Source organism: Telopea speciosissima, chromosome 1 (assembly GCF_018873765.1).
Source record: "Telopea speciosissima isolate NSW1024214 ecotype Mountain lineage chromosome 1, Tspe_v1, whole genome shotgun sequence".
NCBI lineage: Eukaryota > Viridiplantae > Streptophyta > Magnoliopsida > Proteales > Proteaceae > Telopea > Telopea speciosissima.
The window spans coordinates 43,911,993-43,933,306 of record NC_057916.1 but is presented as its reverse complement, the minus strand read 5'-3'; the positions used below and the strand labels follow the sequence as shown (position 1 = coordinate 43,933,306).

General features: G+C 42.4%; 1 protein-coding gene and 1 long non-coding RNA gene across 2 annotated transcripts in view; one reads left to right on the top strand and one right to left on the bottom strand.

Moving 5' to 3' along the window:
- Positions 1-18,751, top strand: part of LOC122649091 (probable terpene synthase 9) — a 43,972-nt gene extending 25,221 nt beyond the window's left edge. Inside the window, exons 2-7 of the mRNA XM_043842456.1 lie at positions 16,109-16,364; positions 16,494-16,872; positions 17,255-17,473; positions 17,567-17,705; positions 17,950-18,219; positions 18,340-18,751. Coding sequence (XP_043698391.1) covers positions 16,166-16,364; positions 16,494-16,872; positions 17,255-17,473; positions 17,567-17,705; positions 17,950-18,219; positions 18,340-18,627 — 1,494 coding nt within the window. The 5' untranslated portion in view covers positions 16,109-16,165 and the 3' untranslated portion in view covers positions 18,628-18,751. The remainder of the gene's footprint in view (positions 1-16,108; positions 16,365-16,493; positions 16,873-17,254; positions 17,474-17,566; positions 17,706-17,949; positions 18,220-18,339) is intronic.
- LOC122649095 lies at positions 140-19,682 on the bottom strand. The gene is made up of 3 exons (XR_006331164.1): positions 19,672-19,682; positions 9,921-9,925; positions 140-205 (listed from the first exon to the last, which is right to left on the bottom strand). It is a non-coding gene; the product is annotated as an uncharacterized LOC122649095 (long non-coding RNA).
- Positions 19,683-21,314: the final 1,632 nt, after the last annotated feature.

Here is a 21,314-nt window from a genome sequence, read left to right as displayed (position 1 = left end):
CCAGTATTAAAAACAAAGAAACTTGTTGCAAGACACCTTACTCCGAACGGTTAAATGAGAAAAATGTGTTACATTAGCAGAGGAAATAGGAGAGAAAAGAGGAATAAAAAGAGTAAGAACGTACTAAGTACCTCAGAGTAGGAGATGTTCCTCGAGCAGGGAGGCCAAGAGCAACACCAATGTCAGCTACAGCAGGCTGGAGCTCCTGGCAGTGGTGGCTGGAGCAACACCAACCCTAGAATCCTCCCCTTTGTCCTCAATCGGTTGTTTTAGCCCCCAATGGTCCACAATGGTTGCAGCGGGAGAGAGATTGAAAGAGATTTGGGAGAAATCTCAGAGAGAATGTGAAGATTAGATAGGGAAGAGGGACGGTGAGAGATTTGAGGGAGAATGCAAGACATTGAGAGAGATTTGAGGGATCGTGATAGATTGAGAGAGAAACGTGAGGGATTGTGAGTTGAGAGTTTGGAGAGGATATCGTTAGGGCGCAGCAAGAGGCGGGAAATGAATAGAGCTTGGAGTTTTATCATGAAACTCCCCATATAATGGCATTTTTTCCTAAACGCCCTAAAATACATATGCCAGGCGATGAATATAGTATGATACTACGGCATTTACAAGTAAATGCCCCCAACGATGTTACATACCCTGGCAATCTAAGATAAATGCCCCCAACGATGTATGATACTACGGCGTTTACAAATAAATGCCGTTGTATTTTTACATACCCCGGCAATTCAAAACAAATGCCCCTAAAGATGTATGCTACTGTGGCGATTACAAATAAACGCCGTTGTATTGTTACATACCCCGGCAGTTCAAACCAAATGCCCCCAAAGATGTACTTGTAGCGGCAATTACATATAAATGACACGATTTCTACTTATTATACTTTATATACCGATGTTTATTAATAAATTCCGTCAAATGTTCCTATATGATTGTGTTTACCAGTAAACGCCGCTAAGGCCCGTCTAAAAATGCCGTGAAAAACCCTTTTTCTTGTAGTGGTCGTGGCCATCGGATTAGGTCACGATCCTGGATCTGCATAAGGATTTGGGACTTGGTGGTGTTCAGTGGTGTGAACTCTGAACTACTTGCTCTCTCACTCCTCTTTGGGCTATGGTCACTTCTTCCTAATGGGTGATCGCCCTTCTCCTGTCGATGCTCAGTCCTCAACCTCTTATTATCTTTATGGTCATCTATTACTGACCTCTTGTTGTCCTGTGGCTTGGCTTCGATTGCCTTCTTCCGAGCTTGTACTATCTCGACCATGTTGGTGAACTTGTTGCATCGCTCTAGGTGCTCCTTCATAGTCTTGGTCTCATGACATGCCAGGTCCTTGATCAACTCCATATCTCGGATGCCCCTAGCAAAGGCAGATGCTAGGTCTGGTCGTCTAGGTCTCTGACTTCTAAGGACTCCGTGATGAACCTACTGACATACTCCCTGAGGGACTCCCTAGGGTTTTATATCACATTCAGTAGATTGACCGTGGTCTTCTTCTGCTTGACGCTGCTCTAGAAGCGGGTCACGAACTGTTTGCATAGCTCTGCAAACGAATCAATCGATCATGGTCGTAGTCTGAAAAACCATGAGGTTGCTGCACCCTTGAGGGATGCAGGGAAGGCTCGACAGGATACCACATCTGATCCACCACATAGGGTTATCATCCCGTTGAAATAATTGATATGGTCATTAGGGTCGGTGGTACCACTGTAGAGTTCAAAGGTGGGTAGCATGAACCTGTATGGGAGTGAGGCTGACATGATCTCCTCGGAGAATGGGTGCTGTCCAGGGACCGAGTGTGTCTCACCCTTGGTCTGCTTCTTCAACCCTGCTAGCTTTTCATCCAACTCTCGGAGTCTTTTTTCGAGCTCTTCATCTCGTGCTTGTCCCTCACGTTTAACTGGTCGTTCACCGCGACCTTGATCACGTCCTCTACTGGAAGTCCCCTCCTGTCTCGACTGTTGGTGAGAGGATGAAGGGTCACGTCGTGATGAATCCTGTCATGAACGCGAGGGGTTCTCTTCGCTGTAAGTCTTACTTTGCTCTGGTACATGACTTCCTCCTAGTCGACCATAGAACACCGACCTCCAGATGGACCCTTCAGGGTTAGGTACCATGAATCAGTGTGATGGTGTTCTCCCCCGGTTCGACCGCACTAAAGGGTCTACTGTTTGCCTAGGAAGTCGGGGAGGCTCCCCCCGCTGTCTGGTGTGCCTCTCTGACCTATCACCCCTGGGAGACAACCTCCCAGGGTGGGAGGCGACCTCCTAGGGCTCTGTTCCTATCGAGGGTCTGTCCTGTGATGGTGTGATGTTGCACGCTACCTCAGGTAGTCGGGGAAGAGTTATTGGTCATCGAGGATTTGTTATTGTAGGTCATTGATCTGACCCACAGTCGCTGGTGCATTGGGGTTGGGTACTACCTCCACCACCACTTCGTTGTTGGGTTCGACTACCGTAACTTGATCGTTGTCTGGGATCTCCCTCTCCAGAGAGACATGGTCATGGTCATTGGCTCTGCGATGACAGCTCTCTGGAGGAGGTGATCCATCCCTTAGGGCATTATTGGTGGAGGGAGCAGTCTTCTTACCCCGTGGTGCCATAATTGAACAGTTATGGAAACAAGCTAGTAGATACGATGGCTAGCATCGTTCCCACAGACGGTGCCAATCTGTTGCATCAAGAAATCGTCTACTATCCCTTTGAGTACCATAACCTACAAAAGGACCAGAGTAACAAAGGAGAACCAGTGTGGTTCCGGCCTAGGACTCTCTGATGCCAAAGTCAGATCTCCTGAGCAAACAGATAAATAATAGTATTCAAGATGGGTTGAGGGAATAAAATACCTTCCCTTTTATAGTAGAGTATGGCGGCGTGGAGAGTCCCAGTTTGATGACGAGTGATCCATGTAGTGGATAGAGACCCTGGGTAGCAGGGCTCTTCCTTGGTTGGCCGTCTCCCTGCGGGAGGGAGTATCCCAGCTGTGCTGGGATCCTTAATAGATAGACACCTGCGTGTATGGTGACAGCTCCTTTGGTGTTTGAGTCCGTCTGGGTGACGTGACTTCTAGGCGGTGCCCTAGAGTCCTGGAGGTGGCATAAGTCTCTAGTGATGACTGGATCACAGGCTAGGTGCCTCGACATCCGCGTAGGTCATGTCTATGGAGGTTGCGCCTATGAGGCCGCACCCATGGAGAGGCCGCACCCATGGTGGAGAGGCCACGCCCATGGTGGAGGTCGCGCCCGGGGAGAGGAGGCCGCGCCCATAGTGGAGGTCGCACCTGTGGGGGTCGTGCCTATGATCTTCCTTATGACTTATGTCCGAGTTGGTTCTTCTCTGGTTCTAGAATGGGTCACCTCTTGGACCGTGACACATGGCAACCTCTGATTGGTTCGTATAATCTTGGGTTTATCAGCGGCGTAGTTCGGTGAGAGTTGGGAACCAACTTATTCAGTTCTAGAGGTGGAGGCCTGATTTCAATGTAAATGGAATGGGTCACCTCTTGGGCCGTGACACATGGCAGCCTCTGATTGGTTCATATAATCTTGGGTTTATCAGCGGCGTAGTCCAGTGAGAGTTGGGAACCAACTTATTCGGTTCCAGAGATGGAGGCCTGATTTTAATGTAAATGGAACTCATCTTTCTCGGAAGCTTGTATGGGTCTGGTTTCCAAACCTCCATTATGAATATTGGCACCTAGATATTTTATTATCCTTGGCTAAGGCTCTAGGAACTTCAGTGGCCCTTGATAGAAGGACTCGAGAAGGCTCGACTGGGCATCTTAGGTCACCGAAAAAATTTTGGTTCAGGCAACCGGTGTTGTATGAAGATAATATGATGCACTATGGTTTTCGTAGAAGGGTGGGACATGCATTTAGCAATTGCAAGAAGCGGCTTGAGGTGGAGGCCAAGAAAGCTTGATAAGTCCAGAATGATGATGTGGATGTTGGGTCGGTGGCTGGTAGTGATGGGGCGTGCTCTGTGCGGGAGAAGGAGGTGGAAAGAACCTCAGTTCTCTCTCTAAGACTACTGGAATCCTTAGTTCCAGACGAGGTGGGCGGTGGAGTTGGGAAAAAGATCTTATCCAGCTGTAGCGAGAGCTGCACCTGTGCAGCACCGCTAAACGACAATAAAAATAGGGGTAAGGTAGTCATTTCATAGGTGGTCCCACCTGGGCCCCACATGTGAAATGACCACCTCCCAATCAAACAACACCTGTTGATTTGGAAAGAGATTTGGGAAAATCTTTGGAGAGAGTGAAATATTTAGTAAGTGGAGGAGTGGTGGAGCAATCAAATATTCCCCAAGATCCTTCACGTATTGGATTTTCAAATTCGGATATGGAGAATTTGGGTGGATCGGCTCTTAGCTTGGGTCGTGGGTTGGGTCATGGAGGATCTCAGGTATTGGGTCATGGACATGGTATTGGGCTTAGAGGTGGTGCTTCCAGGGGTGCTCAGGGGGGTTTCCAACATGGTGGAAGGCTTGCTAGTCGTGCCCTCTCATCTGGCACTCAACTTCTCGAAGTCTCAGACTTAGCTAGAGGAGAGTTGGAGGTGGTTTTGCTTGCAGGGGCTTCAAATTCATTGGTTAAGTCCATAGCTCCTACATCCTTTAGGGAGGGCAGGGTGGTGGTGCACACGGCTGAGGTGGAGGATGTTGACCAGGCGCCCTTGGAAGTTGAGCAGGGGGATTTCAAGTGCCGCCAAAGTAGTGTCATGGAAAGAAGCAGTAGGTAGTGGAGAATGTTATTCACAAGCAGTCTGACCGCTTGGCTGCCAAATCGACTAGTTTCCAATGAAAGTCCTCTTTTGGAACATAAGAGGAATCAAGAAGAATGTTGCTTGTTTGGCATTGTCGCCTATTTGGTGGAGCATTCTCCTGATTTAGTGTGTATTGCTGAACCTAAGGTTGAGGTGAGTAGTTTTCCCGCTCTTTTCTTTAATAAACTAGGTTATATGTCGAAATTCATAATGTTCGATCTGGTTTGTTTCCTAATATTTGGTTTATCTGGAGATTGGGTATAATTAAGCCTTCGATGGTTTCTTCTTCGGATATGCAAATTACTGTCTTTGTTGTGTGGAATGGGGTCCTTTTCCTTTATATGTTATTCATGCAAGTTGCTTTAGAGTGTCTCGTATGGACTTGTGGCTTAAGCTAGGTTCCTTGACAGTGGTAGCTTCTCCGTGGTTGGTGGTGGGCGATTTCAATGCTATGTTTCTGTCTAGTGAAAAGCGTGGTCCAGGGGCTTTTTCTTTGGGTTCAGCTTTGGAATTTGGGGCTATGATTGATCCTTAAGCTCTCATTGTTGTTTCTTCTAGTGGGAAAAAATTTACTTGGTCTAACAACAGGAAGCGTGGGCGTGTTGATTCGGTTTTGGATCGTGGTTTTTGTAATACTAGAAGGCTGGAGGTCTTTCAATCTTATTGTCAACAGGTTTTGCTAAGGGTTGCATCTGACCACTCCCCCTTGGTAATTGCTTTGAAGTCTTTGGGTAAGCCTAAAAATGCTCCGTTTAGATTCCACAAGTTTTGGACGGATAGCCTTAGCTTTGAGGAGGTGGTTCAGTAGTCCTGGTCCTTACTAGCTCGTGGTTCTCCTCTTCATTTTGAGTCAGAAGTTGAAACATCTTAACCCGGTGCTTAGGACTTGGGCCCGAGGTGAATTCCCAAATTTTGATGTGGCTTTGAAGGAGGCTAAGACAGTCCTTGATGATGTCCAGGAAGTCATGGAAACCATTGGTGTAAATGATGCTCTTTTTGGTATGGAGACTGATGCAAAGACGGGGTACCTCAATGCTTTGAAGGATCATGAGAAGATTTGGCTCGAAAAAGAATTAAATGGCTAAAAGCTGGAGATCGCAATTCCATGTTTTTTCATCTTTCTGCAATGTTAAGGAGGGAAAAATGTTAGATTCGTTGTCTGGTAAAAAATGATGGGGTGAAGGTCATGGATCCTGTTGCTTTGGCTGATTATATTTCAAAATTTTATGAAAATTTGAATGAAGAGGTTCCATTGTAGGAACACCTGGACTTGCTAGAAGTGATTCCCTCTGTTATTGAGGATGTCGACATGGATGTTTTGGACTCTATTCCAGATGCTATAGAGATGAAGAAGGCGGTTTGGGACTTAGATCCTGATAGTTCTCCAGGGCCCAATGGATTCAGTGGTGCTTTTTTCAGGCGGCCTTGGGTGATTATTGAAGGGGATGTGTGCAGGGCTGTCAAGAATTTTTTTCAGGAGGGTATACTCCCCAAAGGTACAAATAATTGTTTCATCACTTTGATTCCAAAGGTGGATGGGGCGGTGGTCTTAGACAAATTTTGCCCTATTTGTATGGGCAATTTTATTTGTAAAATTATTTCTAAGGTTTTAGCGAACCATTTGGGGTTGGTGTTGCCTCGTCTTATTTCGGAAGAACATGGTGCCTTTCAGAAGGGGAAGGTTATTTTCTCAAATATTAGCCTTGCTTCAGAGTTGACTAATTTGATGGACAAGTCTGTTAGGGGTGGTGGTATTGGGTTGAAGCTGGATGTGCGAAAGGCGTATGATTCCCTTTCTTGGGATTTTTTTTAAGTACTACGAAGGTTTAGCCTTAGTGAGTGGTGGATTTTGTGGCTGCATCAATTACTTTCTACAACTCGAATTTCGATGTTGGTAAATGGAGGGCCTGCTATTTTTTTTGGAGTGGAAAGAGAGCTTCGTCAAGGAGATCCCCTAACACCTTTGTTGTTTATTGTTGCTGAGGAGGTTCTATGTAGAGGCTTAAAAAAGATGGTGGTCGATCAGAGGCTTCTCCCCTTAAGGGGTCCTAGAGGTGTCTCTACTCCAGGTCACCTCCTCTTTGCTGATGATGTGTTTATTTTCTGTAATGGTGCTTTCAGGTACATTTGAGCCTTGAAATTTTTCTTGGAGCATTACCAAAGCTTTTCTGGCCAATTAAACATGGTGACTTAGTTATGGAAATTCTTAGAGGACGAGTCTCATCTCAGCGTCTTCTTCCCTTGATAGATAAAATTAAAGGGCGCTTATCGGGATGGAAAGGAAAATTTCTTTTTATGGTGGGATGAGTACAACTATTGAGATCGGTTATTTCAGGTATGCCGGTCCATAATTCTATGATTTCTTTGTCGGAAAACTGGATGAGGAATTTTATCTGGAGCGGTGAAGTTGACTCTGTTAAGAAGATTACTCTGAGTAGGACGATGTTTGTAGGCCTTTTTCTGAAGGTGGCCTAGGCATTGGTCAGATGCGTGAGGTCAACAAAGCTTGCCAGAGTAAGTTGGCTTGGCAAATTAAACATGGTGACTCAGTTATGACTAAGTTCTTTTGGGCAAGATTTATTTTCAAAATTGGTTCTTTGAAGGTCTACTTATAAATCCTCCTCGGTCTGGCTGGGAATTTGTATCTTGCAATGAATGATGGTTGGTAGGTGATGGTCGAAATATAAACTTTTGGTTGGATAGATGGTTGGGTGATTTTTCTAGTCTAGAAAAATCAAATCTGGACCCAGGTATTTTTCAGCATTCTTCTGGTCAAGTTGCTGACTTTATTTCAAGCTTATTTTTGGGTTCTTCTATATGTGGAGTCAATTTTTTAAAGAATATTTTTGAATTGATCAAGGCTATTAAAATTCAAGATTTCCAAGTATCTGATGTTTGTAACTAGATCCTCAATCAGTCGGGTGAGTTCTCTGTGAAGTTGCCTTGGGAGGCCATCCGTTCTAAAAAGCTGATCTCTCCTTGGTGGTCTGTGGTCTAGAATAAATGTTTGCTGCCCTGTCACCCTATGCTTGGCTGGAGATTATATCAGGGAAAGCTTTCCATAGATGATAAAGTGCATCACAAAGGGGTGCCCTTCCCTTCTAGATGTAATTTATGCTTCAAGAGGTAAAGTCCTTTTCACACTTGTTCTTGGACTACTGTTTTACGATTACTTTGTGGAACTTTCTGAGCCTCTTTGGTATTACTTGGTGCCCTCATCCCACTTTCCTGGATTTGAGTTAATGGCAGAATCTCAAGTCAAGGGTGGTAGGCCTTAAGGATGCATGGCTTGTGGGCATTATCCTCATTCCTTTTTTGATCTGGTCTGAAAGGAATCTTAGACGCTTTGAAGATAAATCGAGGAATATGATTTGGGTGTGTAATGCTTTGCTGAGAGAGGTTTCTTCCATTTCTCCCAAGTTAAAAAATTCAGTTTCTTTGGTAAGGGATCTTCTTTGCGCTAGATCCTTGAGTATTCCTATAATCCCTTAAAAAACTAATGTCTTCTTGGAAGTACTTTGGTGTCCTTCTCTCTCTTGGGTTAAGTTGAATGTTGATGGTTGCTCCCTGGGGAATCTTGGTAAATCAGGTGTAGGAGGAGTTTTTTCGGGATTCCAATGCTTAGGTGTTCTTTTCCTTTAGATGCTTCTTGAAAATTAGAACTAATTTTGAAGCAGAATTTTTAGCGGTAATCAAAGGTTTGCTTTGGGCTAGAGATCTCAACCTTCAGAGACTTTGGATTGAGTGTGACTTTTTTTTTGCTAAGGATCAGCAAGGAATATATTATAAAAAGAGAAAGAAAAATACAGTATTTAACGTCCAGGCATACCCAGACGGATACAAGAACAAAAGGGACTAGCAAGGAAACCCACACTCCAAAGGAGAGGAGAGAACCCCACCCTACTCAAATCTATATCTTCGTCTCCCTAGAGCATCCTCAAACAAGTGAGCATTAACCATTGAAGGGAAAATCGACAAAGCAGGGGAAGAAGAGCCACTTTTGGCAGCACATTTCGCAAGATAGTCAGCCACTAGGTTAGCTTCCCGGAAACAGTGCAAAATTTTCCAATTGATATCTTGCAAGAAAGGTTGCAAACCAATCCACTATTGCTTCACAAACCAAGGATTGAGTGTGACTCTAATGTAGTGTTCATTCTTCTTTCCAAAATCAGTGTAAAAGCTTAGTCCCTTGGTTTGCGCGGCAAGATTGGCTATCCTTGCAACCTTTCTTAAGATCGATTGATTGGCGCATTTCGCACTATTATAGAGAAGCTAATTCAATAGCTGATTTTCTCGTCAAGTCTACAGTAAAATTTGATCTCTCCTCTACAATGATTGATTTCCTTCAGTCGATTGTGCAGGACCTTGAGATGGATGCTTAGAGTCGTTTACATTTCCATGCTTGCTAATTTTGTTAGGCTTTATTTCTTTGTTGCTAACTAATAGAAGTTGATATTTTATGTGATAATTCCTTAGTTTGGATTGCAATTGTGAGTGTATAAATAGGTGAAGGAATCCACATGTTGGAAACTCAATCACCTATAATACACATACTATAAAGAAAAGATTACAATACTATAAATGAAAGATTGAGGGAGACAATGTAGAGATCATGAGGGATTGCATGCTTGATACTCAAGAAATGGCAAACATAGAAAGAAATCGGATATGTTCAGATATGGTGTGATATGGTCTGATACACCCCCTCAAGATGAAGATTTGAGCGTGCAAATCTTCAGCTTGTCCCGAAGAAAAGAGAATCTGGCCGTACCGAGCCTTTTGGTCATAATATCGGCAATCTAATCTTTGGTAGAAATAAAACAGACTTGAAGGTCACGTTTGGCAACTTTGTCACGAACAAAGTGGAAATCAATTTCCACGTGCTTGGTACGGGCATGAAAAACTGGATTTATCGAGAGATACGTGGCGCCGATGCTGTCACACCACAACACAGGAGCCAAAGAGGTGGAGAGGCCAAGTTCACCAAATAGGGACTGGAGCCAGGTGAGCTCAGCACAGGCGTCAGCAAGGGCCTTGTACTCGAACTCAGTGGAGGATTAGGCAACAGTCTTCTGCTTCTTGGAGGCCCAAGAAATCAAATTGTTTCCCACGTAGATGGCATATCCACCAGTGGATTTACGATCGTCACCATCACTGGCCCAATCAGCATCAGAGAAAGCCTGGAGATCTTAAGAGGAGGATTGGGTGATATGGAGCCCATAACCAACAGTGTGTTTGAGGTAGCGTGAAACACACTTTTACCATGGTCCAATGTTCTTCTGTAGGGTTATCCATGTATTGGCAAGCATGATTCACAGAGAAAGCTACATCTAAGCGGGTGAGAGTAATTTACTACAATGCACCAACTATCGACCGATACTTAGTTGGATTAGAAAAAGATACACCTCCTGCAGTAGATGCTTTAAAGGTAGTGGCCATTGGTGTAAGAACAGGTTTGCAATCCGACATGCAAGCCCATTGGAGAAGATCAGTAATATAGAGGGACTGAGAAAATGTAAGGCCATTATAGTGGTAAGTTGCCTCGATCCCTAAAAAGAAATTTAAGCGGCCCAGATCTTTGATCAAGAACTCAGAAGCTAGTTGTTGTAACAGTGTAAATGGGCGGATTCCAACTGACCAAAATGTCATCGACGTACACAAGAACATAAGAGGTCATGGGACCTTGTGTATAAATGAATAGTGATGGATCCGTTTGGGACAACCGGAAACCAGATTGAATCAAGAACTGGGACAATCGGTTGAACCAGGCACGAGAGGCCTGTTTGAGGCCATATAAAGATTTGTGCAACCTGAATACATGATTTGGTCGATTAACATCTTCGAACCCCTAAGGTTGAGTCATATAAACTTCCACATTAAGAACACCATGTAAAAAGGCGTTTTGGACATCAAGTTGTTGAACACCCCATCCATTACAGACAGCCAAGGTGAGCACTGTACGGATGGTTGTAGGCTTGACAACAAGGCTAAAGGTCTCATCATAATCCAAGCCCTGCTGTTGATGAAACCCCTTGGCCACAAGCCTCGTCTTATATCATTGAATAGTCCCATCAGCCTTGCGCTTGATCCTGTACGCCACTTACAACCAACCAAATTTGCATTAGTAGGAGGAGGCACCAATGACCATGTGCCATTTTTAAGCAAAGTCGTAAACTTATCATACATGGCCTGGCGCCATTGAGAATCCTTCACAGCCTGAGTGTAATAGGTAGGTTCTAAAGGGGGAGATGGGTCAGGGGTTATATGGGTAAGATTGGCATGAGGGCCTATGGAGGGGTCAGCATACAGCTCACTTAAGAGGCGTGTGCGACATGGGGGAGATGATGAAGGGGTTGGGGAAGGGGAGGGTTGTGGACTAGGGAATGGGGATATGGGATCAACATCAGGGATGGGGGTGTGGGATAAGGGGGTTTTTGGTGAGTTAGGGTTTGGGGTTTGGACAATAGGTAATGGTGGATCGCGTAAGATGGTGAGGGGTAGGGAAGCCCATGTTGGTGTGAGGGATGTGGGAGGGGGAGTTGATTGCATTTCGCGAATGGGAAATCGAAGCTCATCAAAACAAACATGACGAGCAATATAAATGCGATGGGAATCAAGATGCATGCAACGGCAGCCGTGGTGATGTGAACTATACCCAATGAAAATACATGGAGTGGACCGAGGATCAATTTTATGATTATTGTAAGGGCGAAGAAAAGGAAAACAAAGGCACCCAAAAACTTTGAGAAAGCTATAATCGGGTGGATGAGATGATAGAAGATGATAGGGGGAAAGGGTCCCAAGGGTGGGAGTGGGCATGCGATTGATTCGGTATACTGCCGTTTCAAAGGCAAAATCCCAATAAAGTTGAAGAACAGAGGCATGATGCATAAGGGTCAGCCCGGTCTCAACAATATGGCGATTACGCCTTTCAATGGTGCCCTGTTGTTCATGAGTGTGAGGGTAAGAAATTCGATGGTGAATGCCAAGAGTGGCAAAATAAGAATGAAGAGATCGGAAACTCTCCCCCCCCCCCCCAATCAGTTTGCACATTTTTAATTGTAGTAGAGCATTAATGCTCAACTAATGCTTGAAATTGCTTAAACACAGAGAAGGCATCAGATTTAGCCTTACGAGGATTAAACCAATTATAGCGAGTAAAATCATCCACAAAAATTAAGAAATAACAATGTCCATCAGATGAAATAGTAGGAGAGGGTCCCCAAATGTCACTAAAAATTAAAAATAAAAGAGAACTACTATGATTATGAGATTCACGAAGGGTCAAACGGCTTGATTTGCATATTTGACAATCAGAACACAAATGCGAAGATGAAAGAAGCTTGACATCATTAACCATGAGGTGAAGGGAGCAGTCATGAGGGTGACCCTGACATTGGTGCCAGCGATCATAAGAGGAAACCTGAGCAATATTGGTGGAGGGAGCATGCAACGGTGGAGATGGCAGATGGTAGAGACCGTCTTTGCTAGGCCCCGTAAGTAGAATGCGATTGGAGGTTGGATCCTTCACATGAAAATGGGTTGCATGAAATTCAAAGAAAACATTGTTGTCAGAAGCAAATTTATTAACTGAAAGTAAAGAATTATAAAGAGACGGTACATGTAAAATGTCAGAAAGAGATAAAGAATGAGAAGAAGAAGGGATAGAGGAAGAGCCAATATGAGAGATGGGAATAGAGTTACCATCACCAACCAACAAACCGTGCTTACCAGTGTAGGGCGCATATGAGAAGAGAGACTGCAAGTCAGGTGTCGCATGATGAGTAGCCCCAGTGTCAGGAATCCAAGTTGCTAGGCCCGGGTTAGTGGTGGGTTGGGGATAATGGCCATGGTTGGGGGGGTAGGACCGTTGGGGTTGGGAGAGATGCGGGTAAGGCTGCGGGGTGGGTAGTAATGGAGGGTTGGGCATGGCAATGTAGGCAGATGGAGAGGGAGTTTGATGAGACTGTTGACCAACGGTCTTATTTTTGTAGTAACAAGTGGGGGCTTGATGATTAGTGCAACCACAGATTGTGCAAGGGCTACGTGCAAATGCGTTGGAGCATCCAAAAGACCACCCTACCCCGACCGCGACCACCAGGTGTGCCACGACCATAAGGCTAGGTAGGGGGACCGCGAGTGTATTGAGAAACATTGGCAGTGGCACTGGCAGCAGGGTCAACAACAGCCTATCGTAATTGAAGCAAGTACTCATGGTTGACAAGGAGCCCATGTAAATCAATATAACTGATTGGTTCTTTACGGTCCATCATGGTTGGAAATAGGGGCTGAAAACTTGGCACGTAGAGCACAAAAAATATGAAGATTAAGATCCTCCGTGGGGAGGGGTTTGCAGGCTGCACCAAGTTCATCAGAGAGGGCTTTGGCCCGACTTATAAATTGAGTAATAGGTTCATCTTGCTTTTGAACAAGTTGTTGAAGAGCAGCATTGAGAGACAAGATCCTCGAGGTGGAGGCATTACTGTAGGCAGCATGAAGGACGTCCCAAATCTCTTTACTGGTTCCACACCCAACTGCAAGTGACATAGCTTCGCCAGAGAGGGAGGAGATGAGGATACGCATGATTAAGGAGTCTTTTTCCTCCCATCTTTCAACCTATGATGCATCCTTGGGGCAGGGATTGGAGCCAGTAACATAACCATGGAATCGCTGGCCTTTGAGATAAGGAACAATCTGGGTTTTCCAATGGACGAAGTTCTTAGATGAGAGCTTGATTGAAAGAATCTATGAGAGGCTCGGTGTAGTGGATGGTGTAATGGTGGAGGAGATAGAAGAGGTGTTTGGGGTGGAGGGAGGAGAGCCCATATCATCCAAGAGAGGGAGTCCGTGGGAAGGCAAGAAATGGAGAAAAAAAAATGGATTCTCTTGCTCGGTGGAGCTAGAGGCTCATGATACCATAATAGAAGTTAATATTTTATGTGATAATTCCTTAGTTTGGATTGCAATTGTGAGTGTATAAATAGGTGAAGGAATCCACATGTTGGAAACTCAATCACCTATAATACACATACTATAAAGAAAAGATTACAATACTATAAATGAAAGATCGAGGGAGACAATGTAGAGATCATGAGAGATTGCATGCTTGATACTCAAGCAATGGCAAACATAGAAAGAAATCGGATATGGTCGGATATGGTGTGATAAGGTCTAATACCAATTCTTCCTATTGATGGCATTGCCGAAGGTGGGAGGTTTTTGATATTCAACTTTTGTGCTTGTATTGTCAGTTGGTTAGCCTTCCTTTTGACTGTAATTTTTTAATTCTTTCTTTCTAGGGAAAAAGTTCTCTGTCCGGGAGTGTGGCCTACGCCAGCACTCCCATGAGTCTATCTCTCTCCTCCCCATGTGAAAAGACACCTCTGCCCCCTTATTTTAAGGAGGAGAGAGATAGACACATGGGAGTGCTGGTGTAGGCCACACTCCTGTACAGAAAACTGCTTCCCTTCTTTCTAATACATATGATCTTTAGAAAAAAAAAATAGCAAAAAGAAAGTGGTCCTTCCATCCAGCATACGTAGACTAGACCCTATCAGTAATGTTTGAAAGCAGGTCTTTTTTAATATACCAAAAAAGTGGGAAGGCTAAGATATCTACCATGGCCACTAGTTTAAAAAAATTGAAGAATTGATAGGGTTGTAGCTCGAGGAGAGATCAAAATTGTATGGACTAAACTATTTGGGCAGAGAGAAATTGTAGGAAGTTTGAAGGTAAGGCTAGGCCGGTGGATGCAATTATGATTTTGATTTTCAGTTCTCTCAGGGAGCTTTCGGGTTCCTTTTCTTATTCGGTGTCTACCCACCTTGATCTGATTTGTGCCAGATGGCTGTTAATTCCTTTGCTCCCTAAGCCGGTGCAAGTGATAAGAGAGGTTAGGTGGTGTAGACCTCCAAGAGGCTGGTTCAAGCTTAGTGCCAATGGCTGCTCCATAGGGAACCTAGGAAGGGCTGGAGCTGGTGATGTTCTTAGGACTGATCAAACTGTCTCCGTTTTGGCTTTTAGTATTTTCCTTGGCTCCAACACAAATTATGTGGCGGAATTCATGGTGATCTTTCACGGCCTTTCGAGAGCTAAGGAGATAGGGGTGATCGTTTATGGATTGAATGTGATTCGATGGCGGCTATTGGGATGTTTCATTCTGGCTCAATTCCTTGGTTTGTTAGGCAGCAATGGAATGGTCTTCAGCGCTTTCTGCAATCCATTTTTTGGAAGATTTTCCACTGTTTTGGCTAATGTAAGCTCGTTCTTCCTGGTGTTGTTTAGGTAGGGTTCTGTCCCTATTTTTTGTATTCCAGTATCCGTTTGGGTTTGCCTGGACGCCATTCTTCTGTATTCTTTTTTCTCTTTTAATATAATTTTGCTGACTTTTAGCAACAAAACAAAAAAAATGATAGATGTACCAATATTAATATCTTGACCACGTGGAGAACGTTTTTCTTGTTTTGAAATATGCAGAACCTAAATATAAACGTTCTTCTTCTCTCTTTTTTTTTTTAATGGAATATGCAGAACCTAACTATAATCCTTTTGGCTCTATCTTACTCTAATAGATTCTAAGCCCCCTTAATTAATTAGGTAATTTTCATCTCTAAGTAGATAGGATTCTACGCCCCATAGGTACCTTTAATCTCTAAAAGTAAATATACAACACGTTTATTTTCAACCAAAAAAAACACGTTTATCTACCTTAATTTCCCTCTCCATTCTCATGATCTAATCTTTTGCCTCTGTCGTTTATTTTCTTTTTTTTTTTTTTTTTTTTTTGGTAAGAAACTTGGGTGCTTTAATGCTATAAAAAGACCTACTATGTTCTTAGATTCTTAAACACAAACTTGTAAACATTTCAATTAGCTTGGAAAGGAAATTGGTCTTCAATAATCAAAATGGTACATACTGTTTCTTCTTCCTTTCAACCTATCTTGAAAATGAGTTTCTACGTTCAACGCTGGTCTTCATCTTTGTCTCTACCTCATCGCACCAACAATATCTCATGGCTGCAAAACAACAAACGCAGTAATGTTTGTCAAATAAAGGTCGCTGACACTCGGTGCTCACGGTTGTCGTCGGCATCGGCATCGGCATCACAAGAGAGTGAACGCCGATCAGCTCATTATCATCCTACCATTTGGGATCACCAAGTCATTGAGTCTTTGAAGAATCCATACACGGTTAGTAGCTAGCTAGCTAGTCTCGATCCCTTGTATTATTCTCAATTTTTGTATATATTTTTACAATTTCACTTGGTCTTAATGCCTTACCAACTCCCACTTCTTGTTTCACCAAAAAAAAAACTCCCACTTCTTGTTTGGATTGCAGAATGAACTCTCCCATGCCCGCTTAGAGGAGCTCAAGCAAGAAGTAAAGCAGCTTATAATGTCTACCAAAGATCCATTGGTTCGATTGAAACTCATCGACTCGATTCAACGGTTGGGAGTGGTTTACCACTTCGAGGAAGAGATCAAAGAGTCCCTTCTTCTTCATCATCTCGTTTATTTGGAGGGCAATGATGATCTCTGTACTGCTGCCTTAAAATTTCGACTTTTTCGAGAACATGGATATCAAGTTAGTTCAGGTAATTTACATGAACTTTTATAAAGAAATAAAGTTGCGCCCTCACTACTATCAATTAGTTTTAGTGTAACGATAAACGCTTGATTTGATACTTGGTTTTAACTCCTGTGTTATTCTAATTTGCATATAGATGTGTTTAATGAATTCAAGAACAACGATGGGAGCTTCATGGACTGTTTAAGTAATGAAGCCGAAGGTCTCTTGTGCTTATATGAAGCTTCATACCTTGGAATGACTGGAGATGCAGTGCTAGAGGAAGCCATGGAATTCAGTGTCTCACGTCTCAAGTCATCAATGAAAGACTTGGGGAATAATCTGGCAGAACAAGTGCGACGATCATTGGAAGTTCCATTGCACTGGAGAATGGTGAGATTAGAAGCTAGGAACTTCATAAATGTTTACGGGAAGGAGCATACAAAGAAGAGTTCATCAATATTGGTTGAGCTAGCGAAGCTAGATTTCAACATTGTGCAATCAGTTCACCAAAGAGATTTACAGGAGCTATCAAGGTAATTTTTTAATTAATTAAAGCATAACAACTTTAATGCAAGGGTTTGCTTTGGCTCCATTTGTCTAAGTGGAAAATAGTCTGGAAAAAAGTAAATTTTACCATAAATCAAAATTTATTCTCAACCATACCAGAATTGTCCACCTCCTTTGTATAATTGGGCGTGGGCCTGGTACTCTATTTTGGTGGTATGCCTCTTGGATATTCAAGATTCCCATCAATGTCACCTAGTGACCTTGCAGGGTGACCCCCTTTCACATGTGTCGAAGTTCTGATCGTTTTATTGTTATAAAATTAATGTCTTTTATCGTAGTTGGTCCACTTCAAATTGTTACAATTCAATGTAAACAATGATACTAAGTATTGCATATTTTCTCTAGTAGGTGGTGGAGAGACTTGGCTTTTGAAGAAGAGCTTTGCTTTGCAAGAGACCGATTAGTGGAGAATTTCATGTGGACAGTTGGGATTATCTATGAGCCCGGATTCTCCAAATGCAGGATTGGGCTCACCAAATTAATCTCAATTTTGACGATAATTGACGACATTTATGATGTATATGGATCACTAGATGAACTTGAACTCTTCACAAATGCAGTTGATAGGTAAGTTCCAAAGAGACTTCAAGGTACATCTTTCAATTGCTTATCTTATCTTGGCTTCCAAAAAAAATATTTGAGATATTTTTAATTTGTCAGGTGGGATATCAAAGCCGTGGAGGAGCTTCCCAACTACATGAAATCTTGCTACTTAGCCCTGCTCAATTTTGGTAATGGAATTGTTTATGATGCACAAAGGGATCATGCGTTGAATATCTTACCCTATGTTAAGAAAGAGGTACTATTTTTAACCCTAAAAGAAAGACTGTCAGGCTGCCTGTAGTCTATCCCCAAACACAACCCTGAACCCAGCCCCGTAAATGATTGCCCTATTATCTTACAAATTGAAAAATCCACTTGGCCAATGCTCCTTTCAACAAAAAATCCTATTTTACAGGACACTTTTATTTCTTCATCATTTTACATAAAAACAAATAGAGCTTTAATGAATTTGCATTTATATGTTTTTTCATATTTTGTAGTGGGCACGACTTTGCAGAGCATACATGATGGAAGCAAGATGGTTTTACAAGGGGTACACACCAGGGTTGGAAGAATACTTGGGTAATGCATGGATATCAGTGGGTGGTCCTGCAGCCATGGTTCATGCTTATTTTCTGCAGCTGCAAGGACGCACCCTATCGGCTGATGAGTCTCTTGATTGCCTGAAGGCTCTGAACTGTGGGTCCGGTGACCTATTTTATTGGGCATCTATCATTACTCGACTCACTGATGACCTCGGAACTTCCCAAGTAATGTAGCTATAATTAATATTAGCTCTTAATCTCTCTACTAAAATTATGTATAGGAATTAATGGACCTTATAATTTCCATCATTTACTAAAGTTGGTTTATATTTTTGGCAATTGAAGGCTGAGATGGAAAGGGGAGATGTGCCCAAGTCCATACAATGCTACATGAATGAAAAGGGTGTCCCAGAGGGAGAAGCAAGAGAACACATAGAGGGCTTAGTGAGGGATTCATGGAAGAAGCTTAACGAGTGTGCTCAAAGCTGTGGGCTTCCTAGATGGGTTGTGGACATGGCCTTGAACATGGCACGGACTTCCCAGTGCATCTTTCAGCACGGTGATGGCATTGGCACTCCCGGCGGAGTGACTAAAGATCGAGTGGTCTCACTGTTCATCGAACCCCTTTCATGAACAATTTCAATGACTTTAGGATCCAAGAAATCTTCCAATCATCCGATCGATAATGTGGAAGTTACAAGGGCCTACATATTTAGTTTGGGCCTAGTACAATTAATTTTATGTAATTATTAATTAATGTAAAGAAATTAAAATTTCATTGCTTCAATAAAAAAACCAAGCTAAAAGGTTATTACTTTTCCAGCTAAAAGGTCATGTTTATTAAGGAAAGAAAGAAAGTTACAACAAAAAACTAGAGAAGCCTATAAACATCAAACAAAAGCAACAAATTCAAACTGCCACCTACAGCATTGCCATCAGCAGGGGGTCAAATAGCTGACATAGAATAGTGGGTAATGTGGTCACTCATTCAGTTTTTGGTCAGATAAATGGTTGGGCAAATCATCCATTGCTGAACAATCAAATCTGAATCCTTCTCTATTCTCCTCATTCACTTGTCGGGTTGCAAACTCTATTTCAAGTTCATCTTGGGTCTTCCCTCAAGTCAAATCAAATTTTATGCTCTCTATTTTTAATGCAGCTTGGTCCATTAAAATCCCTGAGACCCTGGCTGGTGAGGTATGTGACTAGACTCTCTCTTCCCGTTGTTTTTCTGTGTGCTCTGCTTGGAATGCCATCCGATCTAGCTCACCCACTGCCCTGTTTGAGTTTAAAACAATACCGCAAGCGTACAGGTCAATCATAGCTACGGGTCGAACACAAAGAGATATATGCCACCCAATTTTACTCACTTTAAAGTAATACAAAGTGAACCAAATTAAAGTGTTAAATTAAACTAATTAAACTAACAAATTAACACATCCTAACTCACAAGCATCTAACAAATTAAATTGGCGTCCTAAAACATATCCATCTAACCACAACCACATAAAAAAAATAAAAGAAATAGAGGGAGAAGAAGAAGAAGAATGAGATGGAAAAAGAGAAGGAGAATGAGTTTTAAGAGTTTAGAGAGTAAAAACCTGGATACTTGAACAAACCTTGCATGGCTTCCTCTTCTAAATCTCCAAGTCTTGTCATCAACTTATGAACTTAGACTAGAGAGCTTGAAACTAAACTAGAATTATTACAACCATAATAAAGACATAAAATTAAAGCATGAATCAAAAGCATTACAATCATGGAATTGAAAGCATGAAATCAAACTAGAACTTAGAAAGCCAAACAACTAGAAGAAGAGAAGAAGAAATTTCATTAATTAATTGAACTAAAAACTAAATTAAAACTAAACTAAAACTAATTTCAAAACTGAACTAGAACTAACTTCTTACAACCCAAAGGGCAAGGGGTATTTATAGGGGGAAGGGAGAAGAGAGAAGAGGGAAGTGGTAGGAGAAATAATTCCTAAGAAAAGAGAATATTCTCTTCTCCTTCCTCCTTTACATTGCCTTGAATCCCAAGAAAAAAGAAAAAAAATAGAAAGAGGGAGAGAAGAGAATCCTAGACACATAAACCTTCTATTTATTAAAAAGTAACTTTCTAATTCTAACTTGTGCTTCATTTTCTTTGTAGATGTCTTCTCCAAGCAATGAGATCAAGGCATCTTTGACTTTTCAACCTTCCATTGATGAGAGAATATTTTTCAAATTAAATCTATCCATAGTCAAATCCCAAAAGTGCCCTTGAAAAGTTGGAGGAGAGAGAGAGCAACGGTGATGACTAGGATTTCACTCACAATTAATGAAATGTCAAATCTGTCCTTAAAAAAAGGTGGATCATGGGATGCTTATATGGGCCTCATTGTTGTATTCCTTATGAAAAATCACCCAAAATAGACCCAAGTTTCGTCCAATTTGGAGTTCGGGAGCCCAAGATATCTCAAGTTGAAATTGGACTGCTCCAGAGCCTTCCAAATGGAATCTTTCGGCTGACAGAAAGATAACTTTTGATAATTGCGTTAAGACCCCTAGAATTTGAGCTTCCGCTTTACTTTGTCCCCGGTCGACTGTCAATAATTATAAATAAACCCCTATCCACGGAAACGGCCGTAATTTCTTCGTTTCAATTCGGAATCAAGTGCCGTTTGAACCGTTGCGAAGATGACTCGATGGGCTACGCATCCATACTATTCAAATTTGATTGATTGGCGTGATTCTTTCAGTGCTCAATCCAAACTTGATTTTCTCAACTCCTGGACGCTTTCGGCTATTCTTAGCATCTTTTGCTCCATTTTCACAAGAATTCACCTAAAACCTGAAAAGCACAAGAAAGCACCAAAGTAACTCTGTCCAAGGTGATAAAATGTATGATTTATGCCCTAAGATTTCACACATAAATGTGCTCCTCAGATTCCCCCACACTTAAATGTTACTTGTCCTCAAGTAAAGCAAAAGAAAAACTAACCTAGAATGCAGAAAATCCTAACTCACTTTCGTAGGAATCACTGTTGCACTTAGCATGTGCAACAAGCCTTTAAACCCCTAGGTTACCCCTAGTGGACGAGTTGTGTCTCGTGGATGTTTACAGTAAATATACACCCAAAATTCAATTGTAAATGAATGCTGCAAATTTTAATCATGGCATAAGTAGGACAGTGCACATAATCCCAAGAAGTGCTCAACTAAAGATCAAGGAGCCAAAGGTTCCCCCATACTTGAATTTTATCACCCCACATCAATTCAAGTAACAAGCATGCATTAAGATCAAGAGATCTCCTCATATTTTCTGAACACTACTCACCT